Genomic DNA, 19,204 nt, shown 5'->3' with positions numbered 1-19,204 from the left:
GGATTCGTAGCCTGGGAGGGAGGGCAGGAGAGGGACCCCATGAGAGGGCAGGCAGCCCATGCCAGCTGAGAAGGCGGGCAAGCTGGCACAGCCTACAGGGGACAGACAGATGGCAATGGTCGACACCCAAGCTGCATGTCAGAAGTGAGACCCAGCCCAGGGCCACCCACCATGGACAAGCTGGGTGCTACCCGGCCTCTCAGAGCCCGACTCTGTGGGGCTGCAGTGGGAACCATGGGAGGCCTCGGCCTGGGCCTCGAGCGGGAAGTGTGTGACACACTCTTAGTGCCGCACACATGGTAACTCTCAGTGTCACATCACCTGTGGGGAAGGAGAAGGAGTCCGTATACAGAGCAGGGCTGGGGGAACAGGGCTGGGTCGCAGAGGGTGCCCTGAGAATCATGGAGACCCCATGTCGGAGCAAATAAGCAATGACTGTAGGTCCCCAGCAAGGTTACGAGAGCCAGTCAGGCCGGGGCGGGGTGATGCAGGGAGACAGGGCCACCATCCTGGCCAGACACGCCTTGAACTCTGGGGGCAAGGGAGTCGCCTGACATTAAAACAACAAAGAAAGTATGGGGATGAGCAGCGAAAAAGAATGCATTTAGGAGAAAATAAGCAAAATGCTACTATATCACTACCAATCATCACCATCACCATCCAAAACATAAAGGTACACGTCAAATACCATCCACACACGGGAAAATGGAAATCCATCGTGTTCAACAATGGGATGCCACGATTTATTCTTTTTAAAATTGTGACCTTGTTTTACATGTAGCATCTGTACAACAAACACAAACTAGAAAGTTAAAAACCAAAAACAGGATGAACATAACTGAGCACAAGGCTAAGAATGCGTAGTCTAGGGCCTCCACCCTGGAAATGGACCGCTGACCTGGTGGTCCGGTACCAAGAAAAGCGGCCAGGCAGGGTGGCTGGTCTGGGGGATAAACCTCCTTCCCCAAGACGTTGGCCCAGAAAAGGATGAACGTACCAGGCTGGAGCACAAAACCCCCAGCCTCAAGGGCTGTCATACAGAAGTGAAAGCTGATGGCAGGAGGTGGGATGAAAGGAACAGGACAGTGAGCAAGGAAGCTGAGGCCGGGGTGGCACTGCGGGGTGGGGGACCGAGGGCGGTGGGCACTTGCTTGTTAACCGCACGAGTCCCGTCTACCAAGGCTCTGCCGGGTCTGTGCTGCCCTGGGCACTAGTGCCAGTGCCGGTCTGGGAGGCCCTACCCTAACGGCACCCTCCGGCTGGGGGACAGACAAGGCCCCTCCCCACGGCCACATCAGTGCTGCAGCCAGGGCATCACCAAAGACTGACAGGAGCCCAGGAGCAGGAGCTCTTACCCGGGCTTCCCGAGCACGAGGGACAGGTTTGCCGGACGCACAGCAGGAGAAAGGGCAGTCTGGCAGACAGCACAAACACTGGTTTACAGAAGCACCCAGAAAAAACAGGGCATGTGGGAGACGGTCCTGCTTCCGACGTACATGTGCACACAGATCTGCAGAGACAGGTGCAATGGACAACCGTGCCGCGGATGCTAGCGGACTCTTGGGGCAGGAGATTTTTACTCAGAAAAGTTCTTAATTCTTAAAAATAATAATAAAAAAAAATCCTTCTGAGTGGCTGGAGTGAGAGCACGTGGGGGCGGGAGACAGGGCTGTGTGCCCTGACTGGGTAGGATTAAGAAGGGTCTCCAACCCCAGGCCAGGGAGGAGATGGATCTCATCCGTAGTTTCCAGGGGCTCTGGGGTGTTTCTAAGCGGCTAGGATAATTAGTCAGAGGGTGAGGACAAGAAGCAAGAGATGGGAGCAAACTATACAAAATGCAGGAGAGAAAAGAAATCTCAAGAAGGAGGGGTGTTGAAAGGCCAGGAAGATGAAGTGTGGGGCTCAGCTTTTGCGTCTGATTGTGGGAATGGTCCGGCCCCGACCTTCCTGGGCGTCCCCACAGGGCCACTCTGTGCCAGGCCCACCAGGCTACCCCCTCTGCCCGTAACCCCGGCCACAGAGAAGACAGCCTCCACAGGGCCCAGCACCACACCTAGGCAGCACCTCCGCCCTGCATCCAGCAGGTGCTAGCCCCCCCACCCCGGGGGACCCCGCACCACTGCGGCCCAAACTCAGCACCCCCACCGAGGGAGGGGATGTGGTGGGCAAAGAGATCACAGTTTTCCTGCAAATGCCCCTGCTGTCACACCTGCTGTGTGGGTGACCTCTGGACACATCACTTCAAAGTTCCTCAACATTCCATTTCCTTGTGGGAAAAAGACTCGCAAAGATTTTTAAAACTCCCTTCTAATCATGCTGCTTAAGAAAAGCCATTTATCTAAGTCCCAAAGTTCCTACTGGCCGCTCACCATCTAATTCTTAAAACGGGCAAATGTTAACATGCTAGAAATCCCCTGGGTAATTCTTCCCAATTTTCTATATGTTTGAAATTTTTCATAATATGATGTTGAAAGGGAGGGGGTTAAAAAAAAAAGGAAAACACCTCGATGGGCTTGATGCTTTCCACCATTACAATATTACTTTATGGCTGGAGTTTTTCCCTTCTGACAATGCCCAAAGCAACAGCCCAGCACAGAGTAAGCAACTAACACTTTTGCAAGTGAATGAATGACTAAAAACAATGGCAGTTTAAAACTGCATGTAATTTATTTGCAGTGGGACAATAGGCTTTACGCTCTCCCTGGTGTGCTGTAACAGACACACACATACTGTCTTCTTGCCCAAGAATTTGAATTTGAACATAATCTGCATCGATAGGAGATACCTGATGGGGAGCCTGCATGGCTCAGTCAGTTGGGTGTCTGACTCTTGGATACGTGATGGTGTTATTTATTTGTGGAATAATATGATGCTTGGGATTTGACTTAAATACTCTCGAAAAAAATGAGAGGAACATAAGAAACAAGAAGCCATTCTGGAAGCCAGACGAGGAATATCTGGGACTCCACTGTACTGGTCTCACGCCCCAGGTGTGCGTGTGTCTGTGTGCAGGCATGAGTGTGTGTGCACGTGTGTGCACGTGTGTGCATGCAGGCATGTGTGTGTGTGTGTGTGCACATGTGTGTCAAACTCCAAAAATCCAAACTGTATAATTTAAGCTGCTTTCCTCTGTGCTTGCCAATATTAAGCGTAAACATACATATATGTGTGTATATATATATAAATCTGTATATATTTTCCATATAGTCAGTGTGATAGGTTATAAAATGGCACACAGTCAGAGCGGCTCGGTGGCTCCGGCAGTTAAGCGTATGACTCTTGATCTCAGGGTTGTGAGTTCAAGCCCTGCGCTGGGCTCCACGATGGGTGTGGAGCCTATTTAAAAAAAAAAAAAAAAAAAAAAGGANGCATATGCTACTTTGCTTGGAGCCATTTGAGGATTACTAAAGTTACACATTTCTTCCTGTTTTTAAGGTTATTTGAATGCCTTCATGTTATTTACTTATTTTTCCGTGGGGTGTCGTCTTTTTCTTACTGATTTGTGGGCACCTCTATAGAACAAGAATATTAACTACCACCTATCAGCCGTGTTGCTATTTTGTTCCAGTCTGTCACATTCATCTTTCAATTTCCTTTAGTTTCTGGCGTTCACTTAGAAGAGTCTTCCCTTCCCTACCCCTGAGTTCCTATTCGCTCGTACTGTAGCTTAGCAGGTTTTCCATGCTGAATGGGACATTTGTATAGACTTATCCTTTCTTCCAAAAATTATGAGTTCCCTTAATGTGTATAACCCTGTGAAACTCACAGAGATTTTATTTGTATCATCTTCACAAATGATTTATGGAAATTTGACAACCATGCCTATTCTCTGTGGGATAAAAAGGCCAATATATTGATTCGATCAAGTGCGTTGATTATACCAAACAATTCCTCTTTTATCCTCATTAATTTTCCTTTTGATTTGTCAAAGCCTAAAAGAGAGGTGCACGATGTTCTGTCTCTCAAAATTATAAAATTTTAGGATTACGACACCAAACAGTTTAATGGGATAGGATAATCAAGTTGGCAAAAAATATATCAATAAATCACTTTCCTTTTGTGTAATTTCCATATTTAGTTTTGTTTAATTTTCCATATTTCAGTTTATTTTAATTTCAATTTTTATAGTTCATATATCCTGCTAATAATAAAAACTTTTGTAATACGGACAACATAACTAATAAAATGTAATATATACCTAAATATAAAATTGATTTTTATTTTACATTTAAAAACAAAAGCAGTAATCTAGCTTTAATTACAACTTGGATTTCAAATGCTTATCAAATGTAATAAAATATGTTTGGATGATCTAGCCAAAAAAAAAAAAAACCAAAAAACCTTTCATTCTATGTCTGGCAGCTTCCCGTTCATACCCCGCAGTGCTGTGTTATCTGACATGCGAGTGCTCCTGACTGTCACAGGCTCACTGTGGGATCTGCCTTTTATCAACTTAAGGAGTCTCTTTGGTCTGATTCGTTATCTTTTGCTCTGATGCAACATCATTGCCTAGCTTTCTTCTTGTTTGAATGATTACATGGGACGCCTTTTAGCATCCCTTTATTTTTAACTTTTTGATGTGATTTTATTCTCACTGAGGTACCTTCTCGTAACCTTCTGAAATCTTTTCTAAACCACGTGATTTTTCTGTTTGCTCGGCCTTACGAAGGGAGGCCTATAATATCCCGTATTAGGAATAAGAGGATTTTTGATCAGAAAGTATGTGGTCCAGGGCGCCTGGGTGGCACAGCAGTTGAGCGTCTGCCTTCGGCTCGGGGCGTGATCCCGGTGTTATGGGATCTAGCCCCACATCAGGCTCCTCCGCTATGAGCCTGCTTCTTCCTCTCCCACTCCCCCTACTTGTTCCCTCTCTCGCTGGCTGTCTCTATCTCTGTCAAATAAATAAATAAAATCTTTAAAAAAATTAAAAAAAAAAAAAAGAAAGTATGTGGTCCCCGTTCAAACCTGTCAGGGCCCAGATAATGGGAAAAAGGAATAGTTTTAATTACTGTATTTTCACCTTGTCAGTTTAGAGATCCAGGAGCCTTGGGAGAGCTGGGAACAAGCTATGGCCAGAGGCATGTGCACAGGAAATGTCACCTCTATGGTAAAGAGTTTATGTTTGTCCTAACGAGCAAAACTGTTCTTAGGGGTGCTGCTTTACTCGATATGTAGTCCACAGAGAGGGGACTCACACTCGCCCGGTGGGACACTTGCCCCAAGAGCTCACTTCCACCTCCAGTGAGTATGTGTGACCCTGGGCCCTCCTGCCCCTGCCTCCCCAGCTGAGGGGCACTGGTGGAGTTCCTCCCCAGAGACACTCCGCACATGGTGAGACAGGCAGGACGCCCCTTCCCTAATCCACTCTGCCCTGCAGAAGTTCCCCAGAGGGTATAACGGGTGGACCCCATGTTTGCACAGGGCTACAGCGAGCCCCCTCCAGGCTCTCAGGCAGGCCTCTCTCACCTTGCTCAGGAGGAAAGGGCAGCTTCCCAGCGTGCAGGGCCAGCTCCAAGGCAGAGTCCTCCTGAGTCACAAAAGGCTCAAGATTCAGGGGGAGGGACATGATATACTGCCCGATCTGAAACAGAAGAAAGCACTTTCAGCCCCACATTGCCACACACAGGTCATTATTTCTGCAATACGTTCGTGTGAAGGCAAACGGGACAGACAAAAAAGCACAAGGCCTGGGGCAACCGCAACTCTGATCTTTCCAGCATGTGCTAATACTGCTATGACGGGACCTTACAAAAATCAGTGGCAACGTGCATGTACATCACAGACTCATCCGCACAGTAATGGCCCCACTACTCCTGGAATGCACTCAAGGCAATCTCTACCTCAAGTGAGGTCATGGACACCAACAAGCCATTGTGCAAATAAATATAAATTATGACTATTCACGGATGCAAAACCACGAAGATGCTGTCAACAGGTGCACAGTCAAGCAAGAATCTGAATGCTGTCTTCTGAACTTGGCTGTGGGTCTCGCCTTTAGAAGTGATCTAACTAAAAGAAGCAACGAATTTTGTTGGGAAGAAACGCCATTTATAATTATAAATTAATTTGGAGGGAAAACTGTACTGTTTTCATAATACAAACTCTAGAAATAAAGACAAACAATGCCTTCTTGGCTGGTGGGGAATCACGAAAGACGGGATTACAAGACATTTGGGATGAGCCCACAAATACTACAATGTTTGTCACGTTTGTCGGATGCGCAGGACTGTCATCACGGGTATATTTCAGATGCCAATTTCTATTAAAACTCCTGTTTTGGGGCACCTGGGTGGCACAGCGGTTAAGCGTCTGCCTTCGGCTCAGGGCATGATCCCGGCGTTATGGGATCGAGCCCCACATCAGGCTCCTCTGATGTGAGCCTGCTTCTTCCTCTCCCACTCCCCCTGCTTGTGTTCCCTCTCTCGCTGGCTGTCTCTATCTCATAAATAAATTTAAAAAAAAAATAAAAAATAAAACTCCTGTTTTGTGTTTTAAGGTAAGTACATGTTTTTGCTTTAAAATAAGGTTGATTTTCAGACTATGACAATATATTGCTTTTGTTTTTGTTAAAAAACGGTCTTTGAGCCTGTTGTTGTTGTTTTGGTTCTTATTATTCCATACGTTTAAACTTAGAGTTGATACTGATTCTGTAAACTAAAAGTCCAAGGATTATCCAAGTAAGATCTTCCCCTCTTGGCCTCACACACACTTACATGGTGGCAGACTCCCCAAAAGCTCCCAGCCCAGAGGGAGATTCCAAACATTTCCAAACACTGAATGTGGGCTGGCTGTAGGAAAGTCCCAACATCCTCTGGTCCATCATGCTAACAAAACAGGGTTAGTCTGCTCTTCTTTTAAGAAAACACACGGATGGTAAGATAAATTAAACCAGGATTTTTTCTTTGCACTTACTCAGTATAATTTCTTAGTCAAATTAGGCACATGGGCCACTTTCCTCACTAGTAACAACTGCCACCATACACTGAAGCTTGAAAATGGCAACGAATGCATCATTTTCCCAGAAGGCTGGAGGAAGAAAAGGATGCTGGGTTCTGGGCTCGGGATCTCTCCATTCTAATTCCTGAACACCCACTATGTGCAAGGACCCCGGGCATACTCCTGTGTTTGGTACAGCTTTCATCTGGGGCCATAACCTTCTGGCTAAAACCACACACCCAGTTTTACCTGCAATGAAGCATCAGGACCAATATACCTTGCAACTACGTTGTTCTTCATTTTTCCAAGCATTCTCTCCTATTGTGCCCCTCTATAATGCCCATGCAGCATTGTGTAGGATGGCATTCGCAGATGAGGCAAAGTGTCATTTAGGTGCAAAATTTCAATAATCTGACATCTCAAACTTCAACTGGCTGGTTGAGTTTGTGCAGAATGCTGTGGTTTCTAGACAAGTCCCACGACTCCAGGTCTCCCTCAGGAGTTCTGTCCACATTCATCTTTCGGCAATCAATGTGGAAAGGGATGCTTAAAAGCGCACCTGAGGATATCTGCCTACTATTCCCACATATTCGGTAAATTCTCCTTGATGTCTGGTTTGGGTAAGCTCAGTGACACAGGAAAAATGAAGAGCTCTGTGGCCAGATAGACTTGGGTTTGAGTTCTGGCTCTACTGCTGTGTGACCTTCCTGGTGCCATCATCTCCGATAGGAGGATGATCTCATACTTACTTCAAAGGGCTGTGTAAGGATGAAATTAATGCTGTGTGACACACGCATAAAGTGCCTGGCATCCTAACAGAGCAGCCGCGGGATAAACGGCCCCTCTCGCATTGCCCAGAACCTCACTGCCTGCCCGTGAAATGCTACCGCCAACCAGCTCATGTTGTTGTCAAGAAAAAATCCTGTGTAGACCACGCACTACGTCACGGCACTGAAAAAAGCCTTGCACTGTCCTTGAACACAGTGTGTGTCCTGTAAGTGCTCATTTCCTGAGTTCAGGTCATCAGCCCCCAGGTACAATCCTTAACTCATGGGGGGTCACGGCACGTGGAAAAGGGCCCTGGCCTGGAAACAAAACCGGGCCCCCCCATTCCTCCAACATCTTCATTTCCTCAACTGTAAAATCATTCAATAACTTCTCAATTCCCTTCCAGCAACATCATTTCCTCAATCCATTTAGACTGTGTCTCAGTTCTAAAAATAAGATGATTCCCATTGGTCGTAAGAACCAACCCACATCTTAATAGTTTCATCAGTACAGGTGTATGAGGTAATGCCCGGGGAAACAGGAGGAAAGTGACTGCCATTTTGAATTCCACACGGCTCCCAAAGAACAGAGAGAACAATGCCATCCCTCATGCCACTGCCAATGGGATCACCAGACACTCCCGACTGTCCAATAGTTATTTTTAAAATTCCTTTGTTTCTCTTATAATAGAGTCATAACTTACGAAGCAGTGGGCTCTAAAGTGGCAGCCTTAGGCAGAAGAAATTGCTTGTCTCAGAATCCCCCCGGAGATTGCCCGAAATCTCCCGCAATGGGAGGTACTCGTGCCTGCAGTACATTACTCCTGCCTGTTGCTTAAGAGCAGCCGAGCTAGACTGCAGGAAGGAACGACAGTGCAGGGGACTGTCGACTCGCGGGGGTGAGCAGAGAAGGAGGAAAGGACTTCAGGTGCCCTGCTCCCCCACAGGGTTTATTCTGTTCTTTGTTAACATGGAGCCTCTAGAACTACAGTTCTTAAGAGATTTCTTGCCTGCTGTGAAATTACACGTGAAAGCACTCCATGCAGGGCCTGGTGCAGAGTAGGTGTCACTAAAACGTTTGCTGAATTTGAATTCAGAACTGCATACACACTGTTCCTCTGAAAAGTCGTAGAGAAGAATTTGGCCGCCTGCTTCCTGCCCTCCCAAGTCAGAATTTCCTACGTGCACTCACGCTGGGATGCCCCCATCAGAAGAGAGGGAGAGGGCTACGGACGTGTTAGGTTTTGAAATCAGTTTGTGTTTTGTCAGCTGATTGAATAAGCCTTTCCTTAGGTCCTGGACATGGGAGGAAACTCCCCAAAAGCAAAGGTTCAGGCAGCACCAACATGGTAATGATTACTTTCCCCGAAGGGCCAGAATCCAAAGACAAGGCAGTGTCTGCAAGGCTACAACTGCCCCAGAGAAAAGCATCCAGAAGCTCTTACGTTGCTGATGTACTCCAGAGGCGTGAGGCTGAAGGTGGGCAGGTCGTCGGTCAGGGTCTCACCAATGCCTGCCGTGTTCCAGCTCTAGGGCAGGAAGGAGAGAAAGCGATCAAGGCCACAGAAGCCAGGAGGCCCAGGAAAGCACCCCACACGGGAAAATACTCGAAAAATACAGCCTTCCTAGAGGTATCTTTGCTCAGAGACGGCTCCGGAAATCGTCACTATTCCACAGACCAGGGATTTCTCTTCAAGTCATCACCCTGAAGCCTGCTACCGAGAAAATCATCCTCTCTCTCTCCACATTCCCGCAGACGCATCAAACGGGAGCTCCCGCCTTCTCAACAGAACTGTTTGGTGTGAACGGATCCCGTCTATTGCTCCTGCTCAGACCGTGAAGCGAAGAGCTGGATACCCTGTGGTCTGAGCTGCTCTGCTCGGGTGGGCACACCGGGTTAAGAGCTCCTGGGTGCAGCCAGCCTCACTAAGTCCTGGGTCTTCAGCACTCTGAAGAGAGTAGGACTGCCCCAAATCCTCCATAGAGACCTCACGTAAACCCCTATCTTGGGAGGGAGCACTGGGAAGCCCTTTCTGGCTGCAGAAATATCTAAACCACATTCATCCATACTACTTTCATATTCACCCAGACTACTTTACTGCTTTTATTTCTATCTGCCTTCTGGATCTATTTCTCCACTGAGAGTGCAGAGGGAAAGGGATGGGAAGGAACCTCCAAATCCCACCAGCTGCCCCTTTGTCCTCTCTGCGATCCCTCTGTCTGGGGAGATACTCTGCCTTCCAACATTTAAAATGGGAATGTCAGGACGCCTGGGTGGCTCAGTCAGTTAAGCGTCTGTCTTTGGCTCAGGTCATGATCCTGGGGTCCAGGGATCGAGTCCCATGTCGGGCTCCCTGCTCAGGGGGAGTCTGCTTCTCCCTCTGCCTGCCACTCCCCATGCGTGTGCTCACTCTCTCTTTCTCTGAAAAATAAATACACAAAATCTTAAAAAAAAAATAAAAATAAAAAATAAAATGTGAATGTCTATGGTACCGCCGTGAGAGCTTTCCCGTCTCTGTAGAGTGAGGTAAATTATCAGCACGTACATGGTTATAGAGTTCAGCTTGGCACACCTTCACACAGAAATCTAGTTTCTTAATTCCAACCTGAGTCACCCTAAAGCCAGCCTGGAAAACAAGGCCCTTTCTGGCTGTACTCCTGGAGTGACTCCCAGGTCACACTGTAGCAGCTCTCTGCAGCCACCTGATGCCTTGATCCTTTAAGCAACGTTCCGGGAACGTAATGACCACGTCCACCCCTGGGCTCCCAGCCCAGCCTAAGCCTCAGCTGCCCTCCCCATGTTCTCCAGCACCAGCTCAATTCTAATTTTCTTTGCTTGAGACAAGTTCTTTCCTTCCCCACCTCTGCCCCTAGTTTTCTAAACTCCTTGTTCTTGCTCGAGGATCCTCCTCTGTTTCAAAATAGCCTACTTTTCATCCATTAACTCCCACCCCATGGAGAAGAAACACTGCGACCACCCACACGTACTGAGTGCCCATGATGTGCACAGCCTTGTGCCCTGCTTGGTGGAGAGCAAAGAAATGCAAGACTTGGTTCTTGCTCTCCAGAAGCTCCTTGGGAAACCAAGACCCCATGACACACTCCCATGCCATCTACCCCAACATGGCTCCCACGTGCATGTGCACAGGCTTCCACTTGGGAGTTCTCCGTGGCAGAGGCAAGATTTGATACCATAAGAGTTCAGAAGAGCAAGGGCTCAGGGTGATTACAGGAGGAGTGGGCTGCAGGATGTCAGAGGTACAGAGTGGGAAGACCGGAATGAGAATGCATAGCTTTCAGACAGTGGGCTAAGAAGGGGCTTTATTTTCAACAAATAAATTGCAAGGGGCACCTGGGTGGCTCAGATGGTTAAGCGTCTGCTTTCGGCTCAGGTCATGATCCCGGGGTCCTGGGACCGAACCTCGCATCGGGTTCCCTCTCAGCGGGAAGCCTGCTTCTCCCTCTCCCCTACTGTCCCCCTGTTCCTCATGCTTGTGCTCTCTCGCTCCCTCTGTCAAATAAATAAATAAAATCTTAAAAAACAAAAACAAATAAATTGCAAGAGAGCGAGAGAGAGGAGGGGAGGGGAGGAAGGGAGGGAGACGGAAGGAAGGGAATGGAAAGGTAACCTGTAGCTCATAAAAGACACATTACCCAAATCCAATGTGCAGAACAAACCTGGATCCTGATTCAAACAGTAAAATTATAACTTTTATGACAACTGGAAATTTGAATACTGATTAATGATATTAAGGAATTATTTCTAACTTAGAGGTGATTTGGGTCCTGTGATTATTTTTAACGTTGTTAAATTTTAGAGAAGGGATATATATATGAGACAGACAGGAGCTGATCGTGTCAAAGAGGGGTGACGACGACATGGGGTTCATTATACTCATCTCTCCACTCTTACATATGTGCCAAAACTTCCCTAATAAACTTTTTAAAGACAGACTATTCTACTGGGCCTGGGGGGCCAGGCAAGGGGGCTGAGTGGGGGAGACAAAATCAGAGTGGTGCTTTACGAAGACTGACGCAGCAACTCGGGAGGACTGAGGGTGGGGAAGCAGATAAAAAGCTGAAGGAACGGCTGGGAGAGGAGGAGAAGCCCAACGAGGGCAGGGCCATGGAAATGGACGGGAGACCTCTTTAAAATGAAGGGAAAATGCCACATGGTGGTGAAGTCATTGGCAAAGAGAGCTATGGTGAAGGGGTAGGGACATGAAGGCCGGGGAGAGAGAGGGGTGGGAAAGGGATGGTGCCCATGAGAACAGGAGCGACACTTCAGGGCTGGGCTGCAGGGAAAGGGCAGCGTCCCCAGCAGGGGACGAGCACTGCAGGCTGGAGGCTGTGGAAAGGCTCCATGGGGAGGCAGGAGGAGAGTGGTGAGGCAGAGGGCGGAGGGGCAGAACAGCCACAGTGGAACGTGGTTTGCAAAAAGGGTGGGTGGACAGTGGACAAACTAGGGAGGCACTTAGCAAGGAGGGCAACAGGGAAATGCTGCGGGGTATTTTTTAATTGTTCAAAATTTATTGAAAAGTTCCTTCCTACGGGCTTTTCTCTCCCATCTGTCACCAGATAATATGGGCAAACATCAACAGTAGATTCTGAAATGGAATATAGTGTTGGTTTATATTCTTCCAATGTGAAAGGGTAATACAATTTACTGGCAAACATTAAAAGCAAACACTGAATGACCAGGGTTTAATTTTCAAATCCTTACGGCCAAAGTGTTTGCCTTTGTGTTGTGTGCTTTCCTCCTGGCAACTCTGGGAGAGCTCCTCCTAATCTCTGGGCTGCTTGTCTCCAGTCCCTGGGTCGCAGCGAGGCCTGAGTGAGGAGGCGAGATTCAAGCAACCAAGAGCCCAGCCACAGAGGGAAGGTGGGGGTGGAAGAGCAGCGGGAAGAGCTGAGCTTCCAGACAGAAGGTCCAGATGTTAGGATCTGGGGTGGGGGGCTGGGTGAGACAGGTGAAGGTGATCAAGGGCACACTTCTCGTGAGGAGCACTGAGTCAGGTACAGAATTGTTGAATCACTATATTGTACACCTGACACATAACACTGTATGTTAATTATACTGAAGCAAAAAAGAGGTTAAAAAAAAAGATTCTGTTTCTTAACATCTCCATGAATCATTTGTTTTATCTCACAATACACATGAAATCGTTTCAAAACAACTACAGTGACGTTACTACTAGCAATAAAATGGACAAAGTTAAAAAAAAATTTTTTTTAAGCTCTAAGAAAAGAAAAATAACAAAACAGCCAGCGCTGGAGGTTTGGGGTGGGGGAGGGGAGTAAAAAGAATGCTAACCCCTCACCTTCCAGAGCAGCTCCATCAGGAGCAGCAGCTACGGAAAATGGAAGTGTGACTAACCAAAAACAGCGACCCCGGTCTCTTCGTGGTTTTCATGATCCTTTTTGTGTGACTTTGGAGAGATCTTCTGGGTGCTGATACCTTTTCTGGGGAAGAACCTATTATCTCAGGTTTCATGGTTCCTTTCGTTTCACTTCCTTTCTCTCTCTTTTCTAGTCAAGGTCAAATCCATGTTATATTGTATACATGTGGGTTTTTTAAAAAACAGCACGTGTAGCCCAGTTCCATTTCCTCTATGGATCTATCTGTCTGTTGGTGCCGGTCCAGCCTCCGATGCAGGGCAGGAAGAGGTGTCTGGGGGATGAGCACCACGCGTGGATTTCTACATGTGGGATTCGGAAGGGATTTATTGCTTTTTTCATTGTACTATCCTGTACTGCCTGAATTTCTGAAATGAATATATGCAATTTTTACTTTAAAAAACTGTCATTCCAGGCGCCTGGGTGGCTCAGTCGCTGAAGTGTCTGCCTTCGGCTCAGGTCATGATCCCAGAGTCACGGGATCGAGGCCCACGTAGGGCTCCCTGCTCAGTGGGGAGTCTGCTTCTCCCTCTTCTCCCTCTCCCTATGCCCCTACTCCCTCTCTCTCGCTCAAATAAATAAAATTTTTTTAAAAATCTGTCATTCCTCTTAAAAAATGAGAATCACAGAGAAGAAGAAAACCAGCACTCATTAAGCATCTACTCTGTGGCAGCTGCGGGGCTAAGTTCTATCATCTGCGAAATGCCATGTAATCCTCACACATCTGCACGGTCAGAATCAGTGTGTCCCCATCTAATGAGATGAGGCTTACGCAGGAAGCCGTGCAATAAGATGGGACCATGTCAGGGACATTGCTTCTGCTGCGCTGTGACGGAGCGGCTCTCCTCCAGTTTCTCCCCCCTCTTCCACCACCCCTCCCCACCAGAAACACAGAATCTAACTGTGGTGGATCCCACGGCATTCTGCGGGAAAATCATAAAAATTGAAAATCACGAAATTTCAGGGGTAGAAAGAACTTTGAAATCATGTAATCTAACCCCATTGTTTCATGGATGGGGGTTCTGAGATCCACAGACTCGACCCAGGTCATACAGTAAAGAAGTGAGCAGCCCTTGAGCCCCAGTCTCGTATGCTTTCCAGAAGGCAACGGGAAGCAAAGAACTTGTAATCATGCCCTTCGAGCTCTTGTTGCTTCCTCAAAGGATCTCCTGGTTATTAAAGGCCCATAACTAGATCTTTCTCAAAATCTTGTCCCAGAAATCCAAACGGCAGTGAAGAGACCAGACCTGCTTAAGTCAGAACCGGTAGAGAAGGAAGTGAGTGACGGGTAATCCCTTGAAAAGAGTCAGGGCAAGAGAAAAGGGTGCAAGGTGAGGGAAGGGAGGCACTCCAGGAATAGCCAGAGAGAAAAGGCATCAAGGACAGAAAACAGCAGAACCCCTCAAACCCCCATCAAAATCACCAGATCAGATATGGTAAGACACTCTCCTGGGCAAAGTTCCAGAACCAATGCTCAGGAAAAGAATGCAATCTCACAGGACAATTAGCTCCTCTGACCTGCCCCAACCTATCCAGTGGCACATAATCTCCCTCGCTTCTCCCTGAGAGGGCACAGCTACACTGTGCTGAATGGTGAAAGTTAATCAAGCAATGATAATCATCCCAGGAAGCAGGAGGAAAATAAGGCATCACAGTGACTCCAATTAAGATAAGAAATTCTTGCTAAGCAGTGAGTTGCAAGGGAACAATGAGTCTGTACGGTGGGACTTTTAGCCAGGAGAGTTAGACTGCTTCCTTCTAAAGCTCCTGGAGTGGGGGGGGCGGGGTGCCCAGTACTCAAAAGTGCTCGGGAAGGAGGCAGCGCCCAGGGGGATGTCTGCAGTCGGTGGGAAACTCACGTCCATCTTGGAAACGAGTAGCAGCTGCTGTTTGATGCGTAGGAAAACGGAATCGAAAGCCAGCTGGTGGGCCTGCTGGTTAAGCCGAATCAGGGCCGTGCGAGATGCAGACAGCAGGTTATGGTTACTTGACCCTTTCTCCTAAGACGAGAAAATGCAAAACGCTGTTAAGGCCTGGCTCTAACCAAGGTTATCAGCTAGTTCAACATTTTGAAAAGCCCCTGAAGACAGTAAGGGGGTGGGTCCGTATAGTAGTGGTTCCCAAGCCTGGCTGTGCCCCAGCACCCCCGGCAGAACATGCTGGATTACAGGTGCACACGCTCCGCCTTAGAGCTACTGAACCAGAGTCCAGCAGGGTTCTGGACCTCGGGAAGTGATGTTCTTAACTCACTTTTCCATGTAATTCTGATGCATCTGCTAACACAAGTTCATGGACTGGCAGTTTAGGAAAAATTAACCGGTGACTATCCCTCAGGGATAGAGGCAGAAGGAGAAAATGATCACAAGTGTCAGGTATAACAAGAGTGAGGGACAGGAGCCCTACTCCCAGCGAGGTCAGCTCAGTTACACATGGCTGTACAGCACAGTGCACACAACCTATATGAGTCCCAAGGAATTCCAAACAGCCTGAGAAAATACAGAGATGGAAAATGTAACCTTAGTTTTGCTATTATAAATGAACCGATTACAACAAACTAAACCAGATCAGCAATAAAGATAAACAGAGTTGCTCTAACCTAATCACGGAAGCATGGATGAATGAAGCTGCACGACCGTTTTAAGAAGTGTTTGTCAAGCTCCAATGCAGCCAGTTGGCGGGCCAAAGTGCACAGCGATGGGGAGACCGTGTGAGGGCAACGGTGAAGCCTCAGACACATCCAGAGGCTCACTGTGCCGTCACCTCCAGAGCTCGAGGCCCATCAGGACACCCTGAGATTGCATTCGGCGCCATGGGAACGGCAATGTCTCCTCTGCCTATCACCAAGACAGGCGGGGGGATGGTTCTGGAAAGGACGCTGCAGCCCTCTTAGGATCCTGACGCCACTCGCAGGTTGCTGTGTGGTTCATTCCATGTGTTGGGAGAGTCTTCCGTCCCTGGACCTCCAAGAAGTCCAAAGCTCAAAGTCAAGGGCAGCATTGTGATAGGCATGCTAAGAGCTTAAGCTAAAGGGACAGCTAGAAGGGAACACTTATCCCCAGATCCTCCTGCTGCCGTGAGAAGGATTGACTTCCCCCATGGCAGGGTTGGGGGCTCACCTGTGGGTCCTGCCCACTAGCAGGCAGTCCACACTCTGGTCCCCTCTCTGCCATTCGGTAACAGGGCCCTGTCCTTGCACTGGGGCCAGGGGCTACCGAGCCCCACCCATCCTCCTGGCAAACCTGACTCTGGAGGGAAGTACAGCAAGCCCATCCGGCCACACATCTAAAGTCATGCTCTCCAACCTGGCTTTCATCAGTAACAAAGCTCCACTTCTCCAACTCCTACTCCTATATGTCTATTTGTTCCAACCCAGTTTAGTTTATTAGCTCCTTAAAACGCAACATAAATGAGAAGAGGCAGTGGGGCGCACTGCAGACTGCGGCCCACAAACAGCGCCGAGAAGCCTGTATCCGGGAAAGGGTGACAAGAATGCCATCGGTCTGGTCTCATACCTTGAGGGTATAAAGTATTTCCATTAAACTGGCATATTCAGCAGGGTTATTTTTCTGGAGGTAATTATATTCTTGCCATGGGTTCTTAGCAGAGCTCTTCTTGTCTGTCAAGATGCTATCCTGAAACCCAGCCAGGCTCCGAGGGCTGTAGGAGTCAGAGAGATACTTGCCAGCTGTAGACAAAATCCTGAAATGAAAGTGATGACCATTATGCCCCGAGCTATTTGTACAGAACTTTCCTCTGGGAGCATTCAGTTTGCTCCTTCCTAAATCCCAGGATATCCTTATGAGGCCGACTGATTTCGGGTCCATTTTCTAAGAAAATGAAGACATCCTTCATCGCTAAGGAACGAGCCAGACCTTGGGGGGCACAAGAGACACCAGGTGTTTTTAGTTCCTATTTAACACTCAGTCTGACAGAATCTGCCACCGTCCTAACATGACATACAGCCTACAATGGGGCAGTCATCAGTTTCCTACGACCTGGGATACTGTGCATTTTCTGTGCGGCCCTTTCTCGCTCGGTGAGCATCACTGTTTGGAGCAAAGCCATGGGGAGCCACCAGCGCCTCAGCCACAACGGCACTAGACACGGGGAGAGAGCTGGTCCCGGGAGAGTGGGGGCAGCAGCTCAAAGCACGCCTCTCACCACAGGACTCATTGTCACACAACTGGGCCAGTGTGGTGCTTGTGTTCACCCGCCCCATGAAGTTCACTTTTGTGGTTCAGGTGCCACAGGGAGATCTACTGAGAGAAGCAAGAACTGTCCCATTTCTCTGAGGAAGAAAAATGGCCTGGAGGAGGCTCTAGGTGACAACCAATCTCTAGGGCTTGAATCTCTATCTTCTCTCTCCAACAAGGGCGGCCTTCCCCGACACATGCTACAAATCCTCCGCTGTTTTCCCTGAGCCCAGCTTGACCGTCCAGCGTCCACGTTCGAATGTGCACAGAACCATAGGAACATATGCAACCAGGAGGACAGACATTCTATTACATCCCAAGTGTGGCTGACTCCCTGACCCCTCCTTGACCATAACTGCCCATGAAAAAGAATCGCCTTGGACCTGGCAGCTTTTAGACTGAACTCACTTTTTAAAAAAACAAGTCCAGTGAGCCTGTCAAGGAATGTGTGTACCTGCAAACAAACGGTGGGGCCAGGGCCTTCCTCGGGAACCATTGCAAACACAAGCAGCCACCTGCCTCTGCCACTAAGTTACAGTTTTCTCCATTGTGTAAGCCTCCAAGTGACTTCAGCTGGGTCTTTTGTCTGCCAACCTGTGGCCTGTCCCTGCCACCCGTACTTCCAAGTCTTCACTATTTGTGAGGACCAAATAGGGTGTTCTTCCCCTCTGAATTCCTGGTACCGAGCATAGGGTCTGGCCCATGGCAGGTGACCCTGGGTTTGTCGAGCAGGAAATTGAGAGCTGTCCTCTGGGAAATCAGCTCCCCCTGGCAAGTCATGGCCATATGTGCCTCCACTCTGTCAGCTAGGGGGAGACTAGCACCAGTCTGCCATCCACACTGAAGAAAAATAAGTATGTCAGGAATGTTTTAAGTATTAAAGATTACCATTTAAAATGTCAGAAGAGTGTGCTCTAAAATAAGAACCAGGGCCCCTGGGTGGCTCAGTCGGATAAGCATCTGCCTTCAGCTCAGGTCATGATTCCAGGACCCTGGGATCGAGCCTCATGTTGGGCTCCCTGCTCAGCGGGGAGTCTGCTTCTCCCTCTCCCCCCGCTTATGCTCTCTCTCTCACGCTCTCTTAAATAAAATCTTTTAAAAAATAAAATAAGAACCAATTCTAAAAAAAAAAAATAAAAGTCAGAATACAGCTCTAACCCCAAGGAAAGAACCGTATCTTTTCCTCCCCAGCCTCCTCTTCATCCAGGCAGACACCACGAGATGAACTAATCATCAGACTCAGATCTCTTAGGACGTGCGTCTACTAGTACTGTGAACTGAACCTTACTGAAATGAACAGCTGATTTCTTCTCACCCACAAAGAAACGTTTTCTCATCACTGGAATGGACTGTAAGTAGTTCTTGGGGATGGCAGATAATTAAACAGTCCTCACCCTCAAGCAGCTCAGAAATTAATGGGGGAGTCCGACCTGCACCAGTGTGCTAACGGCTGTGCGGGGAGACAGCAGTAAGTACGCACAGAGGAGGGAGAGACTAACGTCACACTTCCACCCACTTCCTTAACTATCTCCTTTCACGGAAGGTTGTCACCCACTTCTTTACAAGCCATGGAAACTTGTAAATTTATATTGGATCCCCCAAACCTGATTTTCCCACTGAACTGTCCCACTAAGACCATATCCCACTGAAAACTCCGCTGCGCCAAAAATCAGTGATGGGTGCCGTGAAAGTATAGAGGGGCCGTGCCTATCTCCCTGTTATCTCGACCGACCTGCCCAGTGCATCAGAAAGCCCTCCAGTAGCACTCAGCCCATAAGTCACAAAATGATCCCTTTCTGCAAGGAGGTGATCTTAAGAGTCCCAAAGCCAAAGTCACTCTTGTTGCTGAAGCAATCTGGAGTGTTCTGAACCACTGCCTTTGCGACCTTAGGGGGTGGCGGTTGGGGCGGG

The 19,204-nt window shown here is 48.1% G+C and overlaps 1 protein-coding gene across 1 annotated transcript in view; it reads right to left on the bottom strand.

Moving 5' to 3' along the window:
* COG7 (component of oligomeric golgi complex 7) overlaps positions 1–19,204 on the bottom strand; it is a 76,721-nt gene that overhangs the window by 3,573 nt on the left and 53,944 nt on the right. Inside the window, exons 12-15 of the mRNA XM_002927125.4 lie at positions 16,613–16,799; positions 14,960–15,100; positions 9,149–9,232; positions 5,467–5,581 (exon numbers count right to left, since the gene is read on the bottom strand). Coding sequence (XP_002927171.1) covers positions 5,467–5,581; positions 9,149–9,232; positions 14,960–15,100; positions 16,613–16,799 — 527 coding nt within the window. The remainder of the gene's footprint in view (positions 1–5,466; positions 5,582–9,148; positions 9,233–14,959; positions 15,101–16,612; positions 16,800–19,204) is intronic.

Source organism: Ailuropoda melanoleuca, chromosome 10, assembly GCF_002007445.2.
Source record: "Ailuropoda melanoleuca isolate Jingjing chromosome 10, ASM200744v2, whole genome shotgun sequence".
Lineage (NCBI taxonomy): Eukaryota > Metazoa > Chordata > Mammalia > Carnivora > Ursidae > Ailuropoda > Ailuropoda melanoleuca.
Note: the sequence above shows the minus strand (reverse complement) of the source record. Positions and strands in the feature narration are given on the sequence as shown.